General features: G+C 48.1%; 1 protein-coding gene across 1 annotated transcript in view; it reads right to left on the bottom strand.

Annotated features, from left to right (window-relative positions):
* The window catches only part of LOC142488293 (uncharacterized), a 192,641-nt gene that overhangs the window by 19,319 nt on the left and 149,386 nt on the right, over positions 1-23,936 (bottom strand). The window contains 3 exon segments of the mRNA XM_075588665.1: positions 6,310-6,423; positions 11,288-11,414; positions 18,897-19,017. Of these exon segments, the coding sequence (XP_075444780.1) occupies positions 6,310-6,423; positions 11,288-11,414; positions 18,897-19,017 (362 nt within the window).

The raw sequence follows: 23,936 nt of genomic DNA, 5'->3' as shown, positions 1-23,936 counted from the left end.
ATCAAGAGAGACCAAGAAGGGAAGTCCCTCATGGTCCACGGTCTACTGTCAGGATTACATATCACTCTAGCCAATGTATATGCACCTAATGAGGGATAAATTGAATTTTTAAAGGAAACATTGGAATCTTTGGGAGACATTCGAGAACAGCTAATAATTTTAGGAGGCGACTTTAATATGGTCCCTGACCCAGATATGGATAAATCCACTCATCCTGAGCAGCCAAACTCTTCAAGGACATAGTGTATCAAAGAAATTTAGATTGTTAAAGAGTTTGGTCTTTTCGACGCCTGGCGCCACTCACATAAAGGTCAGAGAGATTATTCATTTTACTCAATCCCACACGACTCCTACTCTAGAATTGATAATATATTTGCAACCCCAAATATTCTGGAAGTGTTGGTTCACTCAGATATAGGCTCTATTACGTGGTCGGATCACGCTCCTTTGGCGATCTTGTTTGACCCCCCATTTGCCAAGATTCAATCCTTCCACTGGAGAATGAATGGCTCACTACTAAATTACCTGGAAATTAGCACATAAATTGGAGACTCACTCCAATAAATTAATAATGGGTCGATAGAATCGACAGCAATATTATGGGAGGCCCATAAGGCCACGGTTCGAGGACAGCTTATCTAAATTGCATCCTATAGAAAGAGAATACAAATGGAAAAACAAAAATATCTAACAGAAAATTATTCCATTTGGGTCAAGCGGAACCTTGATTCCCGACATCTTCTATTAATTTCAAAACTGTCCTACTGTATGTCTGCATTACTGGGCAAACCCACCATACTGTATGTGCGCTACATCCCCTAGCTGTCCGCATCCCCTCCAGCATCTATCAGTAGCCTCGGGAAACATTTGCTTTAACCTTGATAGGATAAGGTGGGATTTTCTGGATAGAACGCTAGAGGCATTCGGACTCTCCGGGTTTTTTTAATTTTTTTTACAGGGGGTACAGGCCCTCTCCTCTATTTGTTAACGACAGCCACTTGGAAGATTCCAGGGGGGGTGGGGAATCTGATAACAATTAAGAATGGTACGAGACAGGGGTGCCCTTAACAATCGAGCCTCTCGCGGCTACTATAAGAGCCTCCCCAAATATACAAGGGATCATAAAAAAAGATGAGTATTATAAAATGTCATTATTCGCAGATGATATTTTTTTTCTATAGTTAATCCATTGACATCCCTCCTGAATTTACAATAGTCAGAAGTTTGGTGAACTGTCTGGGTATAAAGTAAATATGGGAAAGTTGGAAGTTTTAAATTTGACGCTAACCGAAAAAGAGGCATAATTATCCGGACCTTTTTTCAAAGATAAAAAAAGATGTGCAAGTTTGGGATTCTCATTGTATTTCCTGGTTAGGGCGTATTACTGTGGTTAAGATGAATATTCTCCCTAGACTTTGGTATAATTTTCAGACATTACCAATATCTGTCCCATTTACAATTATAAAAGATATCCAAAATCGAATTATGCAATTTATTTGGAAGCATAAATAACAGAGAATAGACAGATCAATTATATTTGCTGCTAAAGTAGGAGGTGGTCTGGCAGTCTCAAATATTTTAAAATACTATATAGCCTCTCATATGAAACAAATGGGGTACAGTAGGGCCCCACTTTTTGGCGTTCCGCACATACGGCGGTACCGAGAAGGGGGCCACCATGTCTACGCATGCACAGAACGGGGACTGCTGAGGTCGCGCATGCGCAGAACAGGGTTTGCCGAGGTTGCGCTTGCGCAGAACGTAGGTGTCACATGCGCAGAACAGGGGGATTGCAGCCTAGGAGGTCTGGGAAATCTCTCCTCTAATTGGATATGAGGGCTTCCCAGATTCTCCGATCCCCTGAATTTGTGAGAGGTTTATATACATGGTGAATTTTACATTTAAATAAGGGGTCTGGTTTTAAGTAACAGTCTATACATCCATGTTCAAAGGCATTAAGCTGTTCTCTGGTGACAGAAAATATATAGTGTTTAAATTGCATATATGCCAAGAAATTGCTTGCAGAAATATTTCATTCTATCTGTGCTTCCTGAAAGGAATGCCCAGAGCCCCTCTCTATACTATGGAATTTATGGAATTTATATAATCCCATAGATTCCCCTTCTCTAAAGATTATAGATTCATTGCCCAACTGGAAATCTGGATTTCCTACTAATGGCAAGTATTTAATCAATGCTTTGGGTTCGTTTAATAGACCCAGGAGTTTTTTGCAGGCTCTCCTTGTGTCTGCGAACTATACAGCTCAACCCGTTATAGCGCGATGCGCTACAATGCGGATCCGCCGATAACGCAGTCTGAGCAAGGTTTTTTTTTTTTCTTCTTCTATTCAATGCTTTTTTGCTAACGGGCACACACAGACACAGACAGACAGACAGACACACACACCTCTGTGTAATGGTAGCTGGAGGTAGGGATGTGGTGAGTTGCCTTTGAGAGTGAAGAGGTTGAATGGGGGCTGGGTGGGATAGAGCAAGATGACGGGCGAAAGCAGTGTTGCAGTGACCTGGGTACAGTGAGTAGGAAGGGGAGGGTATGAGGGTTGCTGAGGAGACTGCTCCTGGCAATGAGTGACCTGGTCTCTGTGCAGATCTCCCCGGCCTGTCAGGCCTCCGAGTCCCCAGCCTTTCCTGCAACCTCTCCACGGGCTGTGCGCGGCCTGCACGTGTCAATGATTCCAGGCTCAGCCAGGTACTAACTCCACCTACCTCTTAATAATGCAAACACCCACAGCTGCCCCCTAATAACAGAGACACCCAGCTATCCCCTAATAACACAGACACCCCCAGCTACCCCTAATAACGCAGACACCCCCAGCAACCCCAATAATACAGCTATCCCCTAACACAGCTGCCCCCCAATAACAAAGGCACCCCCAACTACCCCGACAACACCGCTCCCCCCCATAACACAGCCTGCCCCCTTATAAACACAGCCTGCCCCCTTATAAACACAGCCTGCCCCCTTATAAACACAGCCTGCCCCCTTATAAACACAGCCTGCCCCCTTATAAACACAGCCTGCCTCCTTATAAACACAGCCTGCCCCTTATAAACACAGCCTGCCCCCTTATAAACACAGCCTGCCCCTTATAAACACAGCCTGTCCCTTATAAACACAGCCTGCCTCCTTATAAACACAGCCTGCCCCTTATAAACACAGCCTGCCCCCTTATAAACACAGCCTGCCCCCTTATAAACACAGCCTGCCTTCTTATAAACACAGCCTGCCTTCTTATAAACACAGCCTGCCTCCTTATAACACAGGCTGCCCCCCCATAACACTGCTGCCCCCCTCCACTGTGTGGTGGTGCTGCCGGGTCCCCTGATCACGGCGGCCATTTTTTTTTTTCTATTCAATGCTTTATTGCTAACAGAGACAGAAACACACAGAGACAGACACACACAAGGATAGACACACCACCCTCCCCCCGGCGCAATGGCTGACCCGTGGTGTCGGAACCCTAAAACCCTTCCCCAAGCAAGTCCTACGTGGGAGTGCTGCTGGGTCTCCTGATCGCGATGGCCATTTTCCCCCCCGCGATCCCCGTTATAACGCGGTCGCATTATGTGGACCCAAAGCACCGCGTTATTATGGGGTTCAGCTGTATATTGTTTCATGCTGCTACTGGTATGTTTTGATCTTGAATTTGTGTAAGGGTTGGTAAGGCTATTGGAGCAGCAATATCTCTCTATCACAGGGAGCGTCAAGACGTGTGTGTGTTAGCCATTCTCTTGCTATTTTGAACAGACATATATAATTAAACTTTTCGAGGTCTGGGAGGGAACAACTTCCTATATCTTTATACAATTTCAATTTTGCCAGACTGATTCTATACTCCTACCTCCCTGTCACGGTAGCTTATGACAAGATATAATGAACACCAAATATCTGGGTTGAACTGAACGAGGCTTAGATATAATAAAATATATTTATTCCTTAAAAAAGGTGAACACAGCAATATAGTACAATTAACAGACAAGAAGGTAACACTTACTTAGGGTTGGGGAATGGAGAAGTATCAGCTAGCAATTCTCCAGCAATCCGGTGACATTCAAGATGGTATCAGAAGAAGAACTAAAAACTGTAGGGTTGACACAGTTTATATACCTGTGTAACCCTATTCTTAACATTGAATACAGACTATTGGTGAACAATTATCTGTATCCAATCCCTAACGTGGAGACACAGATTAACCCATGCCCCTCAGCTAATTAGCCCATGTGTACTGGGACTCTATGGGTAGCCCCATAATTAAATCAGGGGCAACGATCAGTCTACCAAATGAAGTATCTGGTAGGATCTGCATTGTTTGTAGGTGTAGACATAACACTTACAAACCACTCCAGTTTGATGATTCTCCGCCCTCAGGTAGCAATTAGACTGGCAGAGTCTGTTGATTAATACTTAGTCTCTAGACATTGGGTCGCCCCTCTAACCATCTGCTTCCCTTTGTGCAAAGGAATCTCTGCAGGATTTTATCCCTGCCTTGGGAAACAACATTAAAGGTGAAACATGGGAACAGGGGAACATATATTTTCAAGGTATGACAAGGTGCAAACCACGTCCCTGGACCGCAGTCCAGTTAACCCCTTGTCTCTCTGGTGAGGTCAGGGGATGACCATATGGGGTGCAACCCCTTTAATACCGGGCCACCCCCTTTCTCCCTCTATACTCCCCAAATAATAAAGTTTGACATCTCTCTATTTAGTCGGTATTAGTAATAATGGCAACATCAAAAATAAATAGTACATTCTTGGAATACCTGTCATTTTAAAGAGTCCTAGTTGCCCAAGCATGCTTCGCAGCAGTGCTTTCCATATACTGAGATTTTTGCAGAATTTGGCTATACCAGCACTAACATGTGTATCGTACAATTTTTTTAAATTTGACGGGATCAAAATTCCCAGGTATTTTATACTGCTAGCTGCTATTATAAAAGGGATTTTTTCTTGCCATGATGGTATTTTGTTTAATACTATGTTCAGGGCTTCTGATTTTGTAATATTTATTTTGTAGCCCTAGAAAGATCCAAAAATATCTAAAAGTCTCCAGAATAACAGGAAAGGCGACTTTGGGTCTGTTGATAAACAATAAGGTGTTGTCCGAGTACATGGCAATTCTAATCTCTGTTTTCACTATGCTTAACCCCTCAAATTTTTGACGATTCCTCAAATAGAAAGCCAAGGGTTCCAGGGTGATGGCAAATAGTAGAGGAGATAGTGGGCAACCCTTTCTAGTCTATCTCTTTAAATCGAATATTTGTGAATGGAAGTTACCCGCAAAAACCCTCTTGAGTTAGTATAAATCCTCTTAATAGCATTGCCAAACTCGCCCACAATCCCACATTTCTGTAACGTAGTATATAAATGATCCCACACTACCGTGTCAAAGGCCTTCTCAGCATCCAGACTGAGAAGGCATAGGGACATTGCAGTCATGGTATTTTGTACCTGTTGGATCGCAGCTAGCACTTTCCTAATATTTGGAGTGGGGTTTCTGCTCCATATGAACCCCATTTGGTCTGGGGATATTACAGATGGTAAACGGGTCTATAATCTATAATCTTTCAGCCAGGAACTTTGCATATAATTCACAATCAATATTTAGTACCGAAATTGGTATAAATGAGGACACGTCATCTGGGCTCCAACCCGCCTTGTGAATTACTTTGATATCTGCCTGCGTAAAGCTCCTATAGCATTCGCCACCATTTAATAAACAAACAGTTAAATAGTCTTGTTAAGGGGTCAACAACACTCTTGCCCAGTGTCTTATAGAATTCAGCTGCAAAACCGTCTGGCCCTGGAGCTTTTAAACATTTTAGTTTTTTTAAATTGTATTTTATTGGTTTCACAAATCATAGGGAGGGGGAAAGAAAAAGGGTGGGGATGGGGGTTACATCCATATAGCCTCCACACAGGGAGTGTACAGATAGAACTATGTATAACTATCTGTATATCTGTAAACTAGATCTGTATAACTATCAAAATTAACAGCATTTTGGACTGTGTGAGTAACATTGAGAACTAGTCTGGAGTTAGGCTGTGTTTTGCTCCATGTAAGTCACCCATGGATCCCAGACTGTCAAAAATCTATTGTATCTATCGTGAATTAAGCTGGAGAGTTTATCCACGGTCATTATATAGTTTCGCTTGTTCTTAACTGCTATAAGGGGTGGGAAGGTTGTCATGTTTCCAGTGCCTCGCGACCACTGCATTGGCTGCTGACAGCGATGTGATCTTGGACACTGCCTGCATAGGGGTTAAGCAGCACTGAAATAATACTCACCTGTGCTTAAAAAGCTTTCATTCTCCTCCTCTTCAGGATTGCAGCCATTCCAAGACAGGGGCTCTTCTCCGCCTTCAATCCTGGCTACGATTTCAGGCTTTATTATGAGATAACCTGTGAGGGGAGAGAGATGCACAGACGCATTGAGATGGGGTGATGAGGAGGGGACAGTCACAGAGCACAGAAGTGACACATGGTCATGAAACGCGTAGGGAGGAGGAGCCTAGTACAGTGCATGTGAGCCGAATACCCGCTGTGTTCAATTTGGTGTTGGAGAAGCAACCGGCGCTGCGCCGCTGACGTCATCAATCGGCGCGTGACTGTGTGTGCCTCAATCCCACCTAGCTGGATACAGGCTGCGGACGGCATTCGTAAGTGGCACGTTTGCCCTTACAAATTGTAAGTGTGAGCAGTGCGGCTTTTTTAATTGATATTAAAGTGTTTATGCGTAGTACACTAGGCTGTTTTTATTTTCTTTGCCATCGGTTGTTGCGGTGTATGCTGCTCACGCGAGGGCGCCATTCGGTGTGAAGAGAGTAATCTTGTGAACCACGTGGGGTCCGTGGATATCGAGGTGAAGAAGGAGCCTGGAACAGATTCTCTCCCCTGAACCAACAAGATTATATCTTTTAAGTAGGGATTTTCCACCTCTTGGTTAGGGCTTTGTGGTCTTAAATACTGCGCAATGGTGTGTCTTTGTTCTTTTGTAATTACAGAAACTACCTGGGAATCATACCTTGAGGACTAATTACTCCATTTAGAACATTTGTTGGTGCAGTACTCTACTACCAGGACTGTTATTCTATCCAGGACTGTCTTTTGGATATGGTATTGTGATCATCAATTTTCTAGCGCCGGGGACATTACTTTTGTGTATATATACCTATAATCTGGTATTACAAACCCATTTGGCACTAAAGAATTTCTTGCATATATATGGTTTTATTTAGGCAGTAGTCACACAGGCCAACAAAATATATGTGCAACACCCCTATCACCCCCTAAAGGAGATTTGCAGGCCTTATGGTGTTATGGTGCTCGCCTGTTGGTTCTCAGGAGGACCGAGTCTACACAATGTTGGAGGGAGTGGGACACAGAACAGTCTTTTCTGGATGGTGCAGCACCTCCATTCTGCAGGGCGCTGCTAGGGGCAGGGATTCCTCCTCACATGAACCTTCAGAATGATGTACTCACAGGCCAGGAACGGTACAACTGCATTTATTGGTGGACCAGCATATACTTCATATCCATCTCTTGCAAGAAAGGTGCATTTCCCTGAATCCCTAGTAATCCAAGTTCTTGCCCCTCGCAGCTTGCATGCCTTCCATAGGTCAGAGCTATGCACGCAGGACCATTTTCTCTTGACTACACCCCCAGGAGCTTGAGGTTCATGGGCTAGTCTTAACCACCTTACCCAGCAAGGAATACACACCAACTACTCCCAAAGGAGCAGGCAACACTTGGGAAGACACTAAATTTGAAAGGGAGCCATCTTTTATACCAGGGGTGTGTCCCCCTTCTAAGCCCCCAGTTACTGGGAATTACCACTGGAGTGAGCCCTGGCACATGCTCCAACAGTTTCCAGACTAGCACCTGGAACCCGCAACAAAATAATATCCCAGTTTTGAGGCTCACATGCTGGCCCATGTGAGAGAAGTTTAACCCCAGCACTGCCTACTCTTACCAGGATTTCTAATACAACAGCCAGGAATATATAGCCAGGGGCGTAAGGCTACATACTTCCCCTGTTAAAACTTCCGACCCATATGAAGTAGATACATTCGTACTGTATACCACCAACAAATTTACAATAACGAACAGAACCAAAACGCAAACAGTAAAATGCAAAACATAACAACAGTGCATAACCAGGAACACTCATTACCAGGGCATTTCTGAAAAGAAGAACCCATAACACAATATAGAACAGGTTACTTCCTAAAGAAGAACCACATTAACACAGCAGCATAGATCCTTTTCTGCGACACAAACACTTAATAGTAATGAGCCGGGTCAGGTTTTCTGACCAATTTATCATTGCAGTCAGGTACAGTTACTGAATTGCACCTTTTCTTCCCTTTTTCACTTATATATTCGACCCGATCTATGTAGCTATTACGGCCTACATGCCATACCCGCATTATTAAATATCCTACCCTATCGTCAGTGTAGTGGGCCTGACTACTGCAACGGGAAGACATATAATCCAACACGGCATCCCTGACCCAGTCCTCCCTATGTTCCTCTACCTCCCTCGTGAGTGGTTCTGGAACGTAAGGAAAATCGTAGCCATGGGACTTCCTGAACTTTTGTATGATAATATGATCAGCGCGACTATTTGTAATGAGAATATGGCCACAAGCTAGCCCTGGAAGTACCCAGAATAACGGCTCTTCAGGTGCATTGGCATACCTGGCTTGCTCCAAGTCTGAGGGAGAGTCTAGCCCTATCTCAAGATCCCGGCTGCGATTACGCATGATTTCGGACGTTTGTTCCGGTGTATACTCTCCTTCTTCCCACCACTGATCTATCTTACTACCCTGTATCAGTACCAATTGGGTCCTATTAATATGTGGGACATATCCCTGGAACATGGGATCCCACCTTTTCATTACTTTTCCCGCAATAGATTTATGCATCACATCATCAAATGCAGTAGTACATTCAGGGTTTACGAGCACTATAGGTGATGGAGATCTGGGTACTAAAGGCCTACAGACCCCACCTACTATAGGTGATACAGACCGGGAAACATTGCTAGACACCGTTATAACAGCATCAGCAGCCATATAATTACGGGAACAGCCTGGCATTACATTATCCCGGTTCCTTGTGGAAACTGCTATTTCAGTCTTTGCGGCAAATAAAGTTTCTTGGCTCTCCACCTTAGCGGCGGGTCCATGAGAATAGCTCAATTTCCCAAATAAATTTCTGCACCCTCGGCCAATCATTACAAGCATCTTGCGATATCGTCTTTGTTGGGCACGTCTTGTCCGGGAGCCAGAGCCTTCGCAACTGCGTCCGCAGCAGCGATCTCTCGGGCCCTCTCAAGCTCCCGACACTGCAGCAAAAACGGATCCACCTAAGTGTCGCTTACCGCCAGGGAAGTATCGATCTCTTGATCCACCCTGGTGGATGAATCACTCTCGGTATCCGCTGGCAGCAATGGAAGGATCTTTGTAGCAGGATCGGGGGAAGTACCGGCCGGTACCTCTGTAGCAGTTGCTTCCGCTTCGTCCTTCCATCCGGGAGAAGGCAGCGCCATCTCCCCGCGAGGACCCTCCGCAGCCGCAGATTCCTCACGATTGGTAGTGGTCATCGGGGTTGTCGAAGTAGCTTGTCGAAACCGCCTCTCATCACGGACAACCACCTTGAGAAAGCTTGGCCGCATTCCGGCATGAAAGTCGAAAACAGACTCACCACCCTCAATTTCGGCCAGTATTGCATCAGGTAAAGTGGTTAACAGGTTGCAATACGAGGCCACACTCACAGGCGGGGAGGAAGATAGAGTCTCCGCGATGTTGTAGGGAGTGGGACATAGGACAGTCTTTTCTGGATGGTGCAGTGCCTCCATCCTGCAGGGCTCGGCCAGGGGCAAGGATTCCTCCCCACAGGAACCTTCAGAAAAATGTTCTCACAGGCCAGGAACGGTACAACTGCATTTATTGATGGACCAGCATATACTTCATATCCATCTCTTGCAAGAGAGGTGCATTTCCCTGAATCCCTAGTAATCCAAGTATTTGACACCTCCCAGCTTGCATGCCTTCCATTGGTCAGAGCTGTGTTCGCAGGACCATTTTATTGAGGCCCCTGGGCTAGTCTTAACCTCCTTACCCCCTGATGGAGCAAGGTAGACACACCACCTACTAACTAAGGAGCAGGCTACACTTGGGAAGACACTACATTTGAAAGGGAGCCATCTGTTACACCAGGAGTATGTCCCACTCCTAAGCCCCAGTAACTGGGCATTACCTCTGGAGTGAGCCCAACCCCCCTGACACATGCTTCCAAAATAACATCCCAGTATTGAGGCTCACATGCTGGCCCATGTGAGAGGAGTTTAACCCCAGCACTGCCTGTTCTTACCAGGACTTATAATACTGGGGCCAGGAATATATAGCCTGGGGCGTATGGCAACTTATGTAAACAATCATTATAAAGCTTCGCCCACAATGAAAATAACAATAAATTCAGAAGATCTGTAAAAATTGTTATCAGCTACTTATCTGTTGAACTAATGATGGCCCCATAATTACGTTACAAAGAGCAAAAGAAGAAATAATCAATGTACATTAAATATTTCATTATTAACAAACCGTAGGCATAAAAAAAAAAAAGAAACACCTTGGAAAAGTTACATGTATTAAACATTTTACAGATAGGCCTACTTATAAGTGCACAATTTGTGTTACTTTTTCAAAAAAGAAAAAGTCACCTACATTTAAGCAACTAAATATGTCACTGCTCCTTTAACCTTGTTGCTGCTATTGCAGAGCAGTGTGTGGCTGACCTTTCTGGCAGCAAAGGGGTTAACATAATCCCATCACAATGCTTTGCAGGCTCTTCTGGAGCTGAAGGAAGAACACGGAGCAGATCCCACCACACAGAGTTAGGCCGAGCTTATACTGTCTGTGCAACCGCGCGCACTCCTGCAGCCCCAGCGATATGTGCACTTGGCTTCAGGAGATTGGGGTGGCGATGCGGGGGCATCACGAAGGCGGTTTGCCCTCATTGGCTGAACCAGCTCACGTGACGCGGAAGCCGCCTGATAAGACAATTTTTTTCGTCTCCTCAAAATGCTGCCGCGTCAACGCGCCTCTACGCCTGCAGGGGCACAGGCACTTGGCTCACTGGTATAGCCATGTACTGGAGTGTGCTTGATGTGTGCGCGCACGTAGCAACTCCGCGACTATACGCTCGGCCTTAGAAATACACGGTCATTACTGAGGGGAAAGGATAGCAGAGGGGCCTTTACCTAATGAAACCAAACACTCATAGTTGTCCAGCATGACGCTCTTGTACAGCTCCTTCTGAGAGACGCTGAGACTCTTCCACTCACTCTGCGAGAAATAGACAGCTACGTCATCAAACGTCGGAGGGACCTGGGAACAGAAAGAGAGGGATGAGTGGAGAACAGGAAGCCCAGTGCTAAAAGCATGTTAACGGTCTACAGATAAAGGACCATGTGGTCCAGCCCGTCTGCCTACCCAATGGTCTGGTCCACGTCTTCACATTCCCTTTCTCCCCCGTGCATCAGATAATAAGCGGTGTTAAGCAGGGGTTCCTTTCCCCAATGTTTAATGTGTTCTGTTTGTATAACTGGTTCACCTCATCGTGTCAGGTCTTCCCTGTTGATGGTTGGGATATCAAGGACCGTGAGATCTGCACTCATACCTTTCTGGAGACCCTACCCGTTTCTCTGGTTGAGTACCCATTCTACGTGGCTCCGAGTATGCAGTGATACTCTGCACTGTTGTATATTAGAGCATTTGAACGAATTTTAAGCCAGTTTTACTAAGCAGTCTTCAGCCATAAGAAACTGTCCGGCGCTGGAAGGTCATTTGCAGCCTATTCAAGTCAATGGTCTGCATGGTGTTGCCCAGTACTGGAAGCCATCTCATGCAGAAGACTCCTTAGTAAATATGGGCCTATATCCTTTGCTTATGTAATCTTCCCTAGCAGGATTGCCAATACTTTCTACTGTTATTATTATATTTCTTTTCGGAAGCACTCCAGCGATATCTGCTTGCCTTTGCTGGGGCATTAAAACAAATTGCAGGACCCACTAGCCATGGCATTAAGAAACGCCATCACTCGTCTGCTTACAGGCTCCCAAACGATCAAACTGGCCCTTTATGTGGACTATTTGATCATGTTCATTACCAACCGTTCCAAGAGCGCCCCTTGGAGGGTTTGAGTAGATATACACACACACATTATTCTGGTGATTGTAGCACATTGAAATAGGATACATGTTAATTCACTGTAGCACATTATCACTATTGGGAGGGTCAGAAATCTGTAAGTAGTTTGTTGGTTTGGGTATTTATTGTAGTTTAGACATTATTTCTTCTTTTCTTAGTGTTCCTATACTTCTTTTCCCTAAACACAAACACACACACGTGCACGCACGCACGCACAACTATGCTAGTGAATTTATGTTTCTACTAAGAATTACCTATTTAGTGAAGAAATATATATGTTATCTATGGTGCAAACAACAATACTAAGATGGATATATCAAATGTATTAACCAAAAAATAACAGTGTGAGCACGTGGGATGGACCTAATCTATAAAAAATGACGCGGTGTGTGACGGTAGGGGTAAAGATGGCTGCTGTTAATAAAGGTTAAGCCTGCTGTCCTGGAACAGGATTGTTCATTGCTGTTCCCCCCCCCCCCTTGCAGCTCAGCCTGCTAGCCTTCTATATTTCAGTTGCACGCTTCTCTGCTCTGAAAACACACAGTGCCTGTGTAATTGATACATTTTGTAACATGTTCCTTCTCCACACAGCCTGTAGCTGGTTACCCTGGCAACCTACCAATTCTCCTAGCTGAGATTGGGTTATTCCAATGGTTTCAAAAGGGGACGAGTTAAGCTATCTGGCCTCATCCACATCCAACACGTGGCCCTGGTTCCAGAATACCTGCCATCACCCCTACCCGTCAATAGTACAGTTGTATAATATTAGGTTATACCGTATTTCCTCGATTGTAAGACACACTTTTTCCCCCCTTTTTCACATGGCTGAAATAGGACTGCGTCTTACAATTGATGTACTGAGAAAAAAAAAACAGCTAAGGGGCGCTGCTGGAGATGCCGGCCGGGTTTTCTGTGTGCAGCAAACATTGCTGCGATCACGCCCCTTCCTCCGTGCAGAGATCACGCCCCCCCCCCACGCAGAGAGATCACGCCCCCCCTCCTTGCAGAGAAATCACGCCCCACCTCCCCTCCGTGCAGAGAGATCACGCCCCCCCCTCCCCTCCGTGCAGAGATCACGCCCCACCCTCCTCCCCTCCGTGCAGAAAGATCACGCCCCCCCCCTCCCCTCCGTGCAGAGAGATCAAGCCCCACGCCCCTCCGTGCAGAGAGATCACGCCCCCCCATCGCGCAGAGATCACGCCCCTTCCTCCGCACAGAGAGATCACGCCCCCCCCTCCTTGCAGAGAGATCTCTCACAGCCACACCACATGACGCGTCAACGCTAGGGAACACCATTCTCTTGTATCCCATAGCGGCTGACGCGCTACAACGTGTAGTAAGCTGTGCAGCCAGGGGGGACCGGGACCGGCTCCGCAGGATTCCCCTGCTGGTGGGGAACTCGCGTGTGGCCGCCCGCGCCACCGAGCGCAGCGGGACCGAGGCCTAAGAATCGAGGAAATAGGGTAGATGTATGTATATCTGTATTGTAAACCTTGTTCCAGCACTTGAGGGATCAGGGGTTAATGTGTTTCAGGATAAATGTTGCAGACGTTGTCTGTGACCTTCTCCTGTAACAGTTTATGCAAGTGTAGCGGGGTATCCCCTGGCTACTAAAGCCTCGTTCAGGTTGCAGGCTTTGGAGGGAGGACGTGCTGCCTTGCGAGCTGCCGTGGGACACAAAGTATTCAAATTGAATACTGGTTGTCAGGGTAGCAACTGCCCTGCCTCCGAAGCCAGGAGTTGCCGCTGGCTACAGTTTCAATAAACAACCCAAGTCGTCACTGGGACCTCAGCAGCCAATTAAATCGTTCTTGAGAATGATTTCAAGACTGCAACTTGGATCCCTAACCTCACGTCTGTAGCCCCGCCCCCTCCCCGCCTCCTCAACTCCTGAAAAAGTCTGCTGGGGATGAACACACATCGCCCAGCAGACTGCCGCCCGCCCTCGCGAACGCCCGCCCTCCAACTCCTGCCTCTGACACCCTGAACGAGGCCTAAATCTACCCTATGGGCTGGCAGTAAACCCTGGTGTTCCCAGGTCTGCCAGCAGTTATAATGGTGTTTTCCCCCTTCATTGGTGCTGCGCTTAAGTGACAGCACGGGGTGGCATATCCTGTTGTGGCTGGGCCAACGGGATGCCCGCCCTCTGGCAGTACTTAAGGGCAGGACCGCCCTAAGGTTAGTTGTTGTTGTCCTTCCCCATGAGGAAGGCAGGTCACGACTGGGAGCCTGAGATAGGGGCCTTCCCTCTGGGGAGGAGTATAGTGACTATACCCCTGCCTCCGCAGGCCCGTAGTGACTCCCAACTCATCTAGCGTGAGGACGAGGGACGTTGTTGCAAGCACGCATGTTCACAGCCTCACGTTAGACGATTTGGGGAGACGCAAACTGTTTGTTTCATTAGGACCCCATTTGGAGGTGGTGTCACACACTGGTTCCCGGATCTGCGGTTGGTGTCTTGGTGTGCAGCGGGAGACCACCACCTTACCTGCTGCAGTGATGGAGCATGAGTATAGCTCATAACATGCTTACTATATCCTGGCGTTTGTGAGTGTGTTGTTTTTAGATTTGTTCAGTTGATTAAAATTGTCTCATAGATTTTACACATAGAGCGTGCACTTTTTTCTCTTGAAACAGGGGTGTTTAAGAGCTGAACCCCATTAATTTCTGTTCTGGGTTCCTCCTGCTTCCAGAGATACCTCTGTATGGGGTTCCGGTAGCCACTCCAAGCAAGATAGACAGATACAGGGGGCACTGATAGTACAGAGACAGCTTGGGGACAGATACAGGGGGCATTGGTAGTACAGAGACAGCTTGGGGACAGATACAGGGGGCACTGATAGTACAGACAGAGCTTGGGGACAGATACAGGGGGCACTGATAGTACAGAGAAAGCTTGGGGACAGATACAGGGGGCATTGATAGGACAGAGACAGCTTGGGGACAGAGACAGGGGACATTAATAGCACAGAGAGCTTGGGGATAGATACAGGGGCCATTGATAGGACAGACAGAGCTTGGGGACAGATACAGGGGGGTGGGTGGAATTCTGGGGAGGGGTTAGGGGATTGAGCGCTCTGCCAGCATTTTTTTTTAATGAAATAGAATATGAAATAATGCAAATTCGTGCATACGTGGAGAGAAATTTAGAAACAAAATGGCATAACGGTCAGATCACTTATAAATAACATACCTGCAGTCATACAGGGTGAGCTATACTGATCTTAATGTTTCCCTCCCACTACTTCCAAGATTGTTGCAACGCCCTCATCCTCTCACACCCCCACCCCCTCCTCCTTCCTCACCATTACCCCCCTCCACCTCCTTCCTCACCGTCACGCTCCCCCCTCCTCTTCACCGTCACGCTCCCCCCTCCTCTTCACCGTCACGCTCCCCCCTCCTCTTCACCGTCACGCTCCCCCCTCCTCTTCACCGTCACGCTCCCCCCTCCTCTTCACCGTCACGCTCCCCCCTCCTCTTCACCGTCACGCTCCCCCCTCCTCTTCACCGTCACGCTCCCCCCTCCTCTTCACCGTCACGCTCCCCCCTCCTCTTCACCGTCACGCCACACCCTCTTCACTGTCACGCCACACCCTCCCCTTCACCGTCATGCGCCCCCTCCTCACCACCATCACGCCCCCACTCCTCCTCACCTTCACCGCCCCCGCTACTCCTCCTCCCCTTCACCGCCCCCTCCTCACCTTCACCCCCCCCCTCCTCACCTTCACCCCCCCCCCTCCTCACCTTCACCCCCCCCCCCCTCCTCACCTTCACCCCCCCCCCTCCTCACCTTCACCCCCCCCTTCCTCACCACCACCTTCCTCCTTTTTCATCCTCTGTGTCTCTTGGGTTCTAGCTCCATTCCCTTGGACATCACCTGCAGTGTCCAGCAAGGCTTTGTCCTGGGACCCCTAATCGTCTCAGTGTTCATCAATGATCTTCCTACAGCTTGTAAAGGAGCTTCAATACACATGTATGCGTATGACACAATCCTCTATGCACACAGCAATAGCATCTCCGACCTTGAACCCGTACTTCAATCTGATCATTTGAGACTCAAACTGGAATTTCCAAAACAAACTGTTTTTAAACACTGACAAGACTGTAACAATGATATTTGGGACAAGCTAAACTTCTGAAGCTACCAATGACAGAGCTTCAGATCAGAAACAACTCTATTCCATCCTAGCCCCCGTCACTAGTTTAAAATATCTGGGCATATGGTTTGACTCCCATTTAACATTTGGGTTGCACATTGATACCCGGACATCCAAAACTTATACCAAACTAGGTGTATTTTATAGGAACAGATCATCCCTAAGCCCACTGGTCCGAAAGCGCATCGCACAGCAGATGCTAATAATTATAGACTATTGGGACATAGTATCTGGCACAGCACCCCAAACTAACCTTGGCAAACTAGACACCCTCTACAATTCAATATGCCGCTTTGTCCTCCAATGTAACTATAACACACATCACTGCGAAATGCTCAAAGAACTAGATTGGCCATCACTTGAGTCTAGGTGCAAAGTTCACCTTTCCGGTCTTGCCTTCAAAAACTCTCGGCAACCTACCCATCTCTCTGAACAAGCTCCTCACCCCTACCACATGCAGCACTAATCATCCGAGTTCTGACTCCAAAAGACTGTTCATGGTCCCAAGGCTCAACAAAGAGAGGTGCCTCTCCTCCTCCTCTTACCATGCACCTCACATCTGGAACAATCTACATCAGACGCTAAAAGCCGCCACCAGTCTAAGTTCTTTCAAAACTAAAGCTGTCTCACATTTGAATCTGGTCTGTAACTCTTCCTATACGCCTATAACATATTATCATTAACTGTTCATGCAATGTCTATACCGAATGTATAACCCTGTTCACTTAATGTAACTGTGTATTTGTAACCATGTATCTGTCATCAGAACTCTGTGCCCAGGACATACCTGAAAACGAAAATTAACTCTCAATGTATTACTTCCTGGTAACACATTTTATAAATAAATTAATATGAGAGAGAGAGACACGAGAGAGAGAGACACGAGAGAGAGAGACACGAGAGAGAGAGACACGAGAGAGAGAGAGAGACACGAGAGAGAGAGAGAGACACGAGAGAGAGAGAGAGACACGAGAGAGAGAGAGAGACACGAGAGAGAGAGAGAGACACGAGAGAGAGAGAGAGACACGAGAGAGAGAGAGAGACACGAGAGAGAGAGAGAGAGACACGAGAGAGAGAGAGAGAGACACGAGAGAGAGAGAGAGACACGAGAGAGAGAGACACGAGAGAGAGAGACACGAGAGAGAGAGACACGAGAGAGAGAGACACGAGAGAGAGACAGAGAGAGAGAGAGACACGAGAGAGAGAGAGAGACACACAGAGAGAGAGAGAGACACGAGAGAGAGAGACACGAGAGAGAGAGACACGAGAGAGAGACACGAGAGAGAGAGACACGAGAGAGAGACACGAGAGAGAGAGACACACAAGAGAGACACGAGAGAGAGAGACACGAGAGAGAGAGACACACAAGAGAGACACGAGAGAGAGAGACACGAGAGAGAGAGACACGAGAGAGAGAGACACGAGAGAGAGAGAGACACGAGAGAGAGAGAGAGAGACACACAAGAGAGAGAGAGAGAGACACACAAGAGAGAGAGAGACACACACAGAGAGAGAGAGAGACACACACAGAGAGAGAGAGAGAGACAGAGACAGAAACGGAGAGGGAGAGAGAGAGAGGGAGAGAGCCCTGTCACAGATGCCGCGGGGAGCCCCCGGCAACGCGATCGCCCCCGCAGCTCCCCGACACACCGCGGGAGTCCCCGATGCGGAGGTAAGGGGGCCCAGGGGGAACCCTGCTACATATACAAGACATTGCATGAAATAATATGTTGTAGGCCTATAAGAAGTTATAGACCAGATTAAAATGTGAGACAGCTTTAGTTTTGAAAGAACTTAGACTGGTGGCGACTGAGAGAGTCTCCGGTAGACTGTTCCAGTTTTGGGGTGCACGGTGAGAGAGGAGCGGCCGGATACTTTGTTTAACCTTGGGACCATGAACAGTCTCTTGGAGCCTCGTCCAGGGTGGAAACAGGACGGGCGGGCGATTCCTGGTAAGGCCGGGCGATTCCTGGTCAGCTAGGTGCGCGCGCATCTGGGGGCGCGGCCACGGCGTCACAGAGCTGGTTCGCCCTCATTGGGCGATCAATTTGGGCGATTGGGCAAATCAATTTTGCTTGCTCGGCAAGCGGCTGAGCGCCGAGCAGGCGTGCCCGTCCGCTCACGCAGGCCACGTGCATTGTCGCAATGTGTCCAGCGTGAGCGCGCCCGCCCGCTCAGCGCCACCCTGGACGAGGCCTACGTGACGCAGAAGGACAGGGAGAGACATTATGTGACACAGAAGGAACGAGAGACATCATGTGACACAGAAGGAACGAGAGAGACATTATGTGACACTGAAGGAAAGAGAGAGATTGTGTGACCGGGAGAGACAGACTTTATGTGACAGACAAGAACAAGCGTGGGTGAGGGCCGCCGCCCCTCCCCCAAGACCCCTGCAACTGCAGCACCTCTACCCTGAGCTGTGACCCTGCAGGAATAGAATAGGGGGCTTCATACTGAGACACCCTGCTGTGTAATAATAATAATACAAAGACTTCTGTACCTGAGCAGGAGATCCAGCAGCCATTTCCCTGTGTCCCTCCCTGGGTATAACCGGATGCAGACCCCCTGTGCTCAGCAGTGCAGGCAGTGAGGGTGCCAGCCTCCCCCTCCCTTCCCTTGCAGTGGATCACTTTGGAGATCTCATTGAGACTTGGAGGATCTGAGAGTGAGGCAGCAGCCTGATCCCTCAGGAGGAGGAAGGGAGGAGCTCCCAGAGCAGACAACGGAAGTCTGGCTGCACAGGGAGCAGGCACAGGCTGCAGCACATTGCACAGCTCCTTCAGCACCCAGCTACACTGCTAAACCGGCTACAGTGTAAAGCCTCATTTACATTGCACAGCTGGGAAATGTAGTCCATAACAGCACCGCTCTGCCTGCCGCATTAATGCATTACTGCAGCACAAAGACTACATTTCCCAGAATGCCCTACACCAGCCAGACTCCTGAGTAGTGAGATAACAGAATCTTGACTGTGTATAGCACTCCCCATTTCACACCTCCCGAGCCTCCTCTCTCCCCCCCCCCCATCTTCCCATGTATTTCTCTCCTTTCTGTCTCCCACCTTGCATGTATTTCTCTCCCCTGCATCTCACTCTTACTCCCTCTTTTCCTCACTCTTACTCCCTTTTTTCTTCCCTCACCCCCTCTCTCCGTCAATTACCCCATGCTCACTCATTCCCACCCCCTCACACAATTCCCTCCCCCTCACACAATTCCCCCCAAAAGATATATACCAAAAAACTTCCCACCCCAATGCGAAAATCTTCCCACCACCAAATACATGCTAACCCCCCCCCCCAAATGCTTACAAAAAACCCACCAACCCAATACATATAAAAAAAACAATACATATAACCCCCCCATACATACACATACCAAACACACCATATAAAAAAACCCTTCCCCAATACATATAAAAAATACCCCAACCCATATAAAAATACCCCCAAGCCCCTAATACATATAAAAATACCCCCAAGCCCCTAATACATATAAAAATACCCCCAAACCCCCAATACATATAAAAATACCCCCAAACCCTCCGAATACATATAAAAAATACCTCCAAGCCCCCCCCCAATACATATAAAATGACCCCCACCTCGCCAATACATATGTAACCCTCTTTCCATTTTACCAAGATGCTGCATATACCTGTATGGCTCACAAAAATCTGAGCCTCCGCCACTGGGAGCCTGGGGCAATGAATATATTAATTGGCAGCGCCTCCACCTGCCCAGGATCCCAATACTATGAGATAACCCCAGCAAGGAAACAGTAACAACAGCTCTTAGATTAACTTGATAACCTTTACACAGGTGTCACACAGAATGCACATGAATAATAATCAGCACGTTAACAATAACCCTTTCCCTCCATATAAGCGTTGACTCACCACCGTGTATTCCCACACCGTGTCCAATGTACCGACCCAGTCCCTTGGTCACTTAACCCTTGAGTGTCCCCAAATAACCCACCCTAAGGCGTGATCAGCACCTGTAAGGTACCAGTATGTTGGTGCACTTATGAAATACCTGCCGGGCGCTCCAGCACCCGGACACGCTGGCTACTTCAAAAAGGATCCGCTGCTCCACGAGGTCCTCAGCGAGATCCGGAACTCCACAGAAGAGGTTGGCCAGATGGCAGTCCAATAGTCTGGTCCCAGACTAGGGTTATCAGGATATTCAGCACAGCAGCTGTGTCCCTGACTATCACTGAGTACTAAAGGAAATGTCCCTAACTGAGGGCCTTCCCTACAGCAACCACAAGCTGGTGATGACTCAGGGCCTTATCTGGGGCGTAGGGGTATACTGCATTAATGCAAGAGGGTTACTGACCCCTGCACACGTACCTCCCCTCTCTAGCTCCCAGGATCAACTGCCTCTGCTTCTCCAGCGCGCAAAATGTATCCACTCTGCTGCCGAGATCCCTGTCCTCATATTGGCCCTGCTTGGCCACGTGTGCGCTGGCCCCTGTGCCTGCTGGGGCTGTAGTCCCCGCTGGCTCTGTCCCTATCTGCCACCCCATGCGCCTATCCGACTGCGCATGCGCCTGCAGTTATGGCCGCCCGCGAGTGCTCCTGCGAATGCGCAACCTCCTAAGATTGCAGCGCCTTCTCTCGAGTCCACCCCAATACATATAAAAAGACCCCAACTCCCCCAATACATATAAAAAGACCCCCACTCCCCCAATACATATAAAAAGACCATCACTCCCCCAATACATATAAAAAGACCCCAACTCCCCCAATACATATAAAAAGACCCCCACTCCCCCAATACATATAAAAAGACCAATCACTCCCCCAATACATATAAAAAGACCATCACTCCCCCAATACATATAAAAAGACCATCACTCCCCAATACATATAAAAAAGTAGACATACCTTGGGGATGGTCAGGACCGGTGGCTACGGGGTCCGGCTGCCGGTGGGGGGTCTGAGGAGCCGCCTAGCTGGGGAGGGCACTGGGGTGACGGATCCTAGTAGGGCCTGGGACTGAAGGGTGGGGAAGGATGCCGGACGGTAGGATGGGAATGGGGGAGTCGAGAGCATGCCGGTAGGGGTCTGAAGACAGTGGAGGGGCCTGGGGATGGTGGGGGTCAAGGAGGGCTGAGGAGCGTGTCTGGGGAGAGCGTAGATGAAGGCTCGCCCGGGCCCCTCCTGCAGGGGGAGCTGAGGCCGAAGGGATGCCGGTAGGGGCCTGGGGACGGTGGAGGGGCCTGGCGATGGTGGGGGGAGGGGGGGCTGGGGAGAGCGCGGGTGAAGGCCGAACACCCAGAGTTGAGGCCGAGGGGATGCCGGTAGGGGTCTGGGGATGTTGGGGGGAGGGGAGCTGAGGAGCGTCGCTGGGGAGAGCGTGGGTGAAGGCCCACCGGGCTCCTACTGCAGGGGGAGCTGAGGCTGAGGGGATTCTAGAAGGGGCCTGGGGATGGTGGGGAGGGGCCTGAGGATGGTGGGAGGGGCTGAGGAGCATGGCTAGGGAGAACGCATGTTAAGGCCCGCCCCGGGCTTCTACAGCAGGGTAGCCGAGGGGATGACAGTGGGGGGGGGGGGGCCTGGGGACGGTGGGAGGGACTGAGGAGCGTGGCTGTGGACTCGGGGAGAGTGTGGGTTAAGGCCCGGCCGCCCGGGCCCCTACTGCAGGGGGGAGCAAAAATGACGGCTATTTTTTTCAGACACTTTTTTGACATGGGCCCGGCAGCGGCCACCGGGCACCACTGAGTCACCGGGCCCGGGACACCAACCCTGGCAGAACCCCCCCTGTTTGTAGCCCTGTGTGTGGCCAATGTGAGCGAGCGTCTACGCATGCGTAGCGCTTAGCTGCTTGCAGAGGCAAGCAACTTTGATTATTCAGCTCACTGGGGCATCACGTGAGCGGTTCGCCCAAATTGGGCAAATGCTTTGTGATGTATTAGGTAGCTGTTATAATATATTATGACGTTTGTGTGGTATAGTTCCTCAGTAGGAGGTTACGTAAGTAGCAAGAATGATTAGGGTGAATGCGTTCTTATGTATATTTTCTATATATTCTCTTTATAAACTAGATAGAATGTAAATTATCCATGTAGGATGGTATATATCTGTAACACGGCTGTGTTATTTAAGTAAGGTTCCTCACAGGAGGTTACCTGGTATGTGTACTGAATTTTTTAGTGCATTTTGTAATACTATATTGCTATTATGTGTATTGTATTATGCAAATTGTATTTTTGTATATTATATTATGCAACTATTATTTTTTTGCGAGGTGGGTGAGGATTTTCACTAAGGGGAGAATATAGCACCCTGCTAGAAATTCAATTGTCCGTGCATGTCAGTCCTGGTGCTGCAGCAGTGTAGGGGTTAAATCCCCACAAGGCCTCAGTACAGGTGAGTTAGTCACACTATTGTGTCTATTATGTTGCACTTTTAAAGGATATAGTTGGCCCTGCCTTAGTTATTGAAATTGCTTGAAGGTCACATGGTTATGGTATGACCAGGTACTGGGGTGGATTGTTGCTCACACCCCCCTGAGTACTGCCCCGACACACTTTATTCGAGCAAATACCCAGAATGTACCTGGCAGATACCTGGAATGCGCCGCTCCTCACCTCTGACAAGCCCGTTGTGTTTGCCTTCCCAGCCTGGGTTCATGCCTGGCTGACGGGCGACTGATCTGGTAAACGATAATGATTAGGATTTAATAGGTTGCAATGCTTCGCGTGTCTACCAGATGGCATAAATTCATGAATTGTAATGCAGTATATATATTTATACTGTGCAGTATTGCAGCCAGCGGGAATAAAATGCTTCAATCCCTGCCTGGAAAATAACCCAATGCACTCGGGCAGAAAACAGTCACAAACCTCAATACACCCCGGGTATACCCGAATTCGTGGGACTAGCCGAGCTCGAATAAAGTGTGTCGCCAGTGTATATAAGGTTGGGATCAGCCATTTTATACTCAGACCCCAATTAACATACTCCATGCAGAGGGACAAAAGAATCCAAGCACTCTGTGCTATTGGAATGCAGTACATAATACAAACTCACATAAAATATCGGCCAAAATCAGCAAATACCCTAACTAATCAGCACCTAAACATGTTAGGTTTTTTTGGGCATGGTAGAATATATGATGTTTAGGTGCTGATTAGTTAGGGTATTTGCTGATTTTCGCCGATATTTTATGTGCGTTTGTATTATGTACTGCATTCCAATAGCACAGAGTGCTTTGAGTCTTTGAGTCTTTTGTCCCTCTGCATGGAGTATGTTAGTAAGCATATCCCGACGGAGTGCAGGTGAGGTGGTGGTTGCACCGGCCTCACACACACCATGGGCTGTACTTACGGGACACTTGCTGCTTATCCTCTATGCACACCGGTTTTTGCTATTTCATTTATAGCACATTGTAGAGGGAGAGGGGGTTGGCCCGGTATTAAAGGGGTTGCACCCCATATGGCCACCCCCAGACCTCACCAGGGAGGCAAGGGGTTAACTGGACTGCGGTCCAGGAATGTGGTTTACACCTTGTCATGTCATGAAAATGTATGTTCA

The sequence above is a fragment of the Ascaphus truei genome, chromosome 2 (genome assembly GCF_040206685.1).
Source record: "Ascaphus truei isolate aAscTru1 chromosome 2, aAscTru1.hap1, whole genome shotgun sequence".
NCBI lineage: Eukaryota > Metazoa > Chordata > Amphibia > Anura > Ascaphidae > Ascaphus > Ascaphus truei.
The sequence above is the reverse complement of the archived record's forward strand: the minus strand, read 5'-3'. Positions and strand labels throughout refer to the sequence as shown.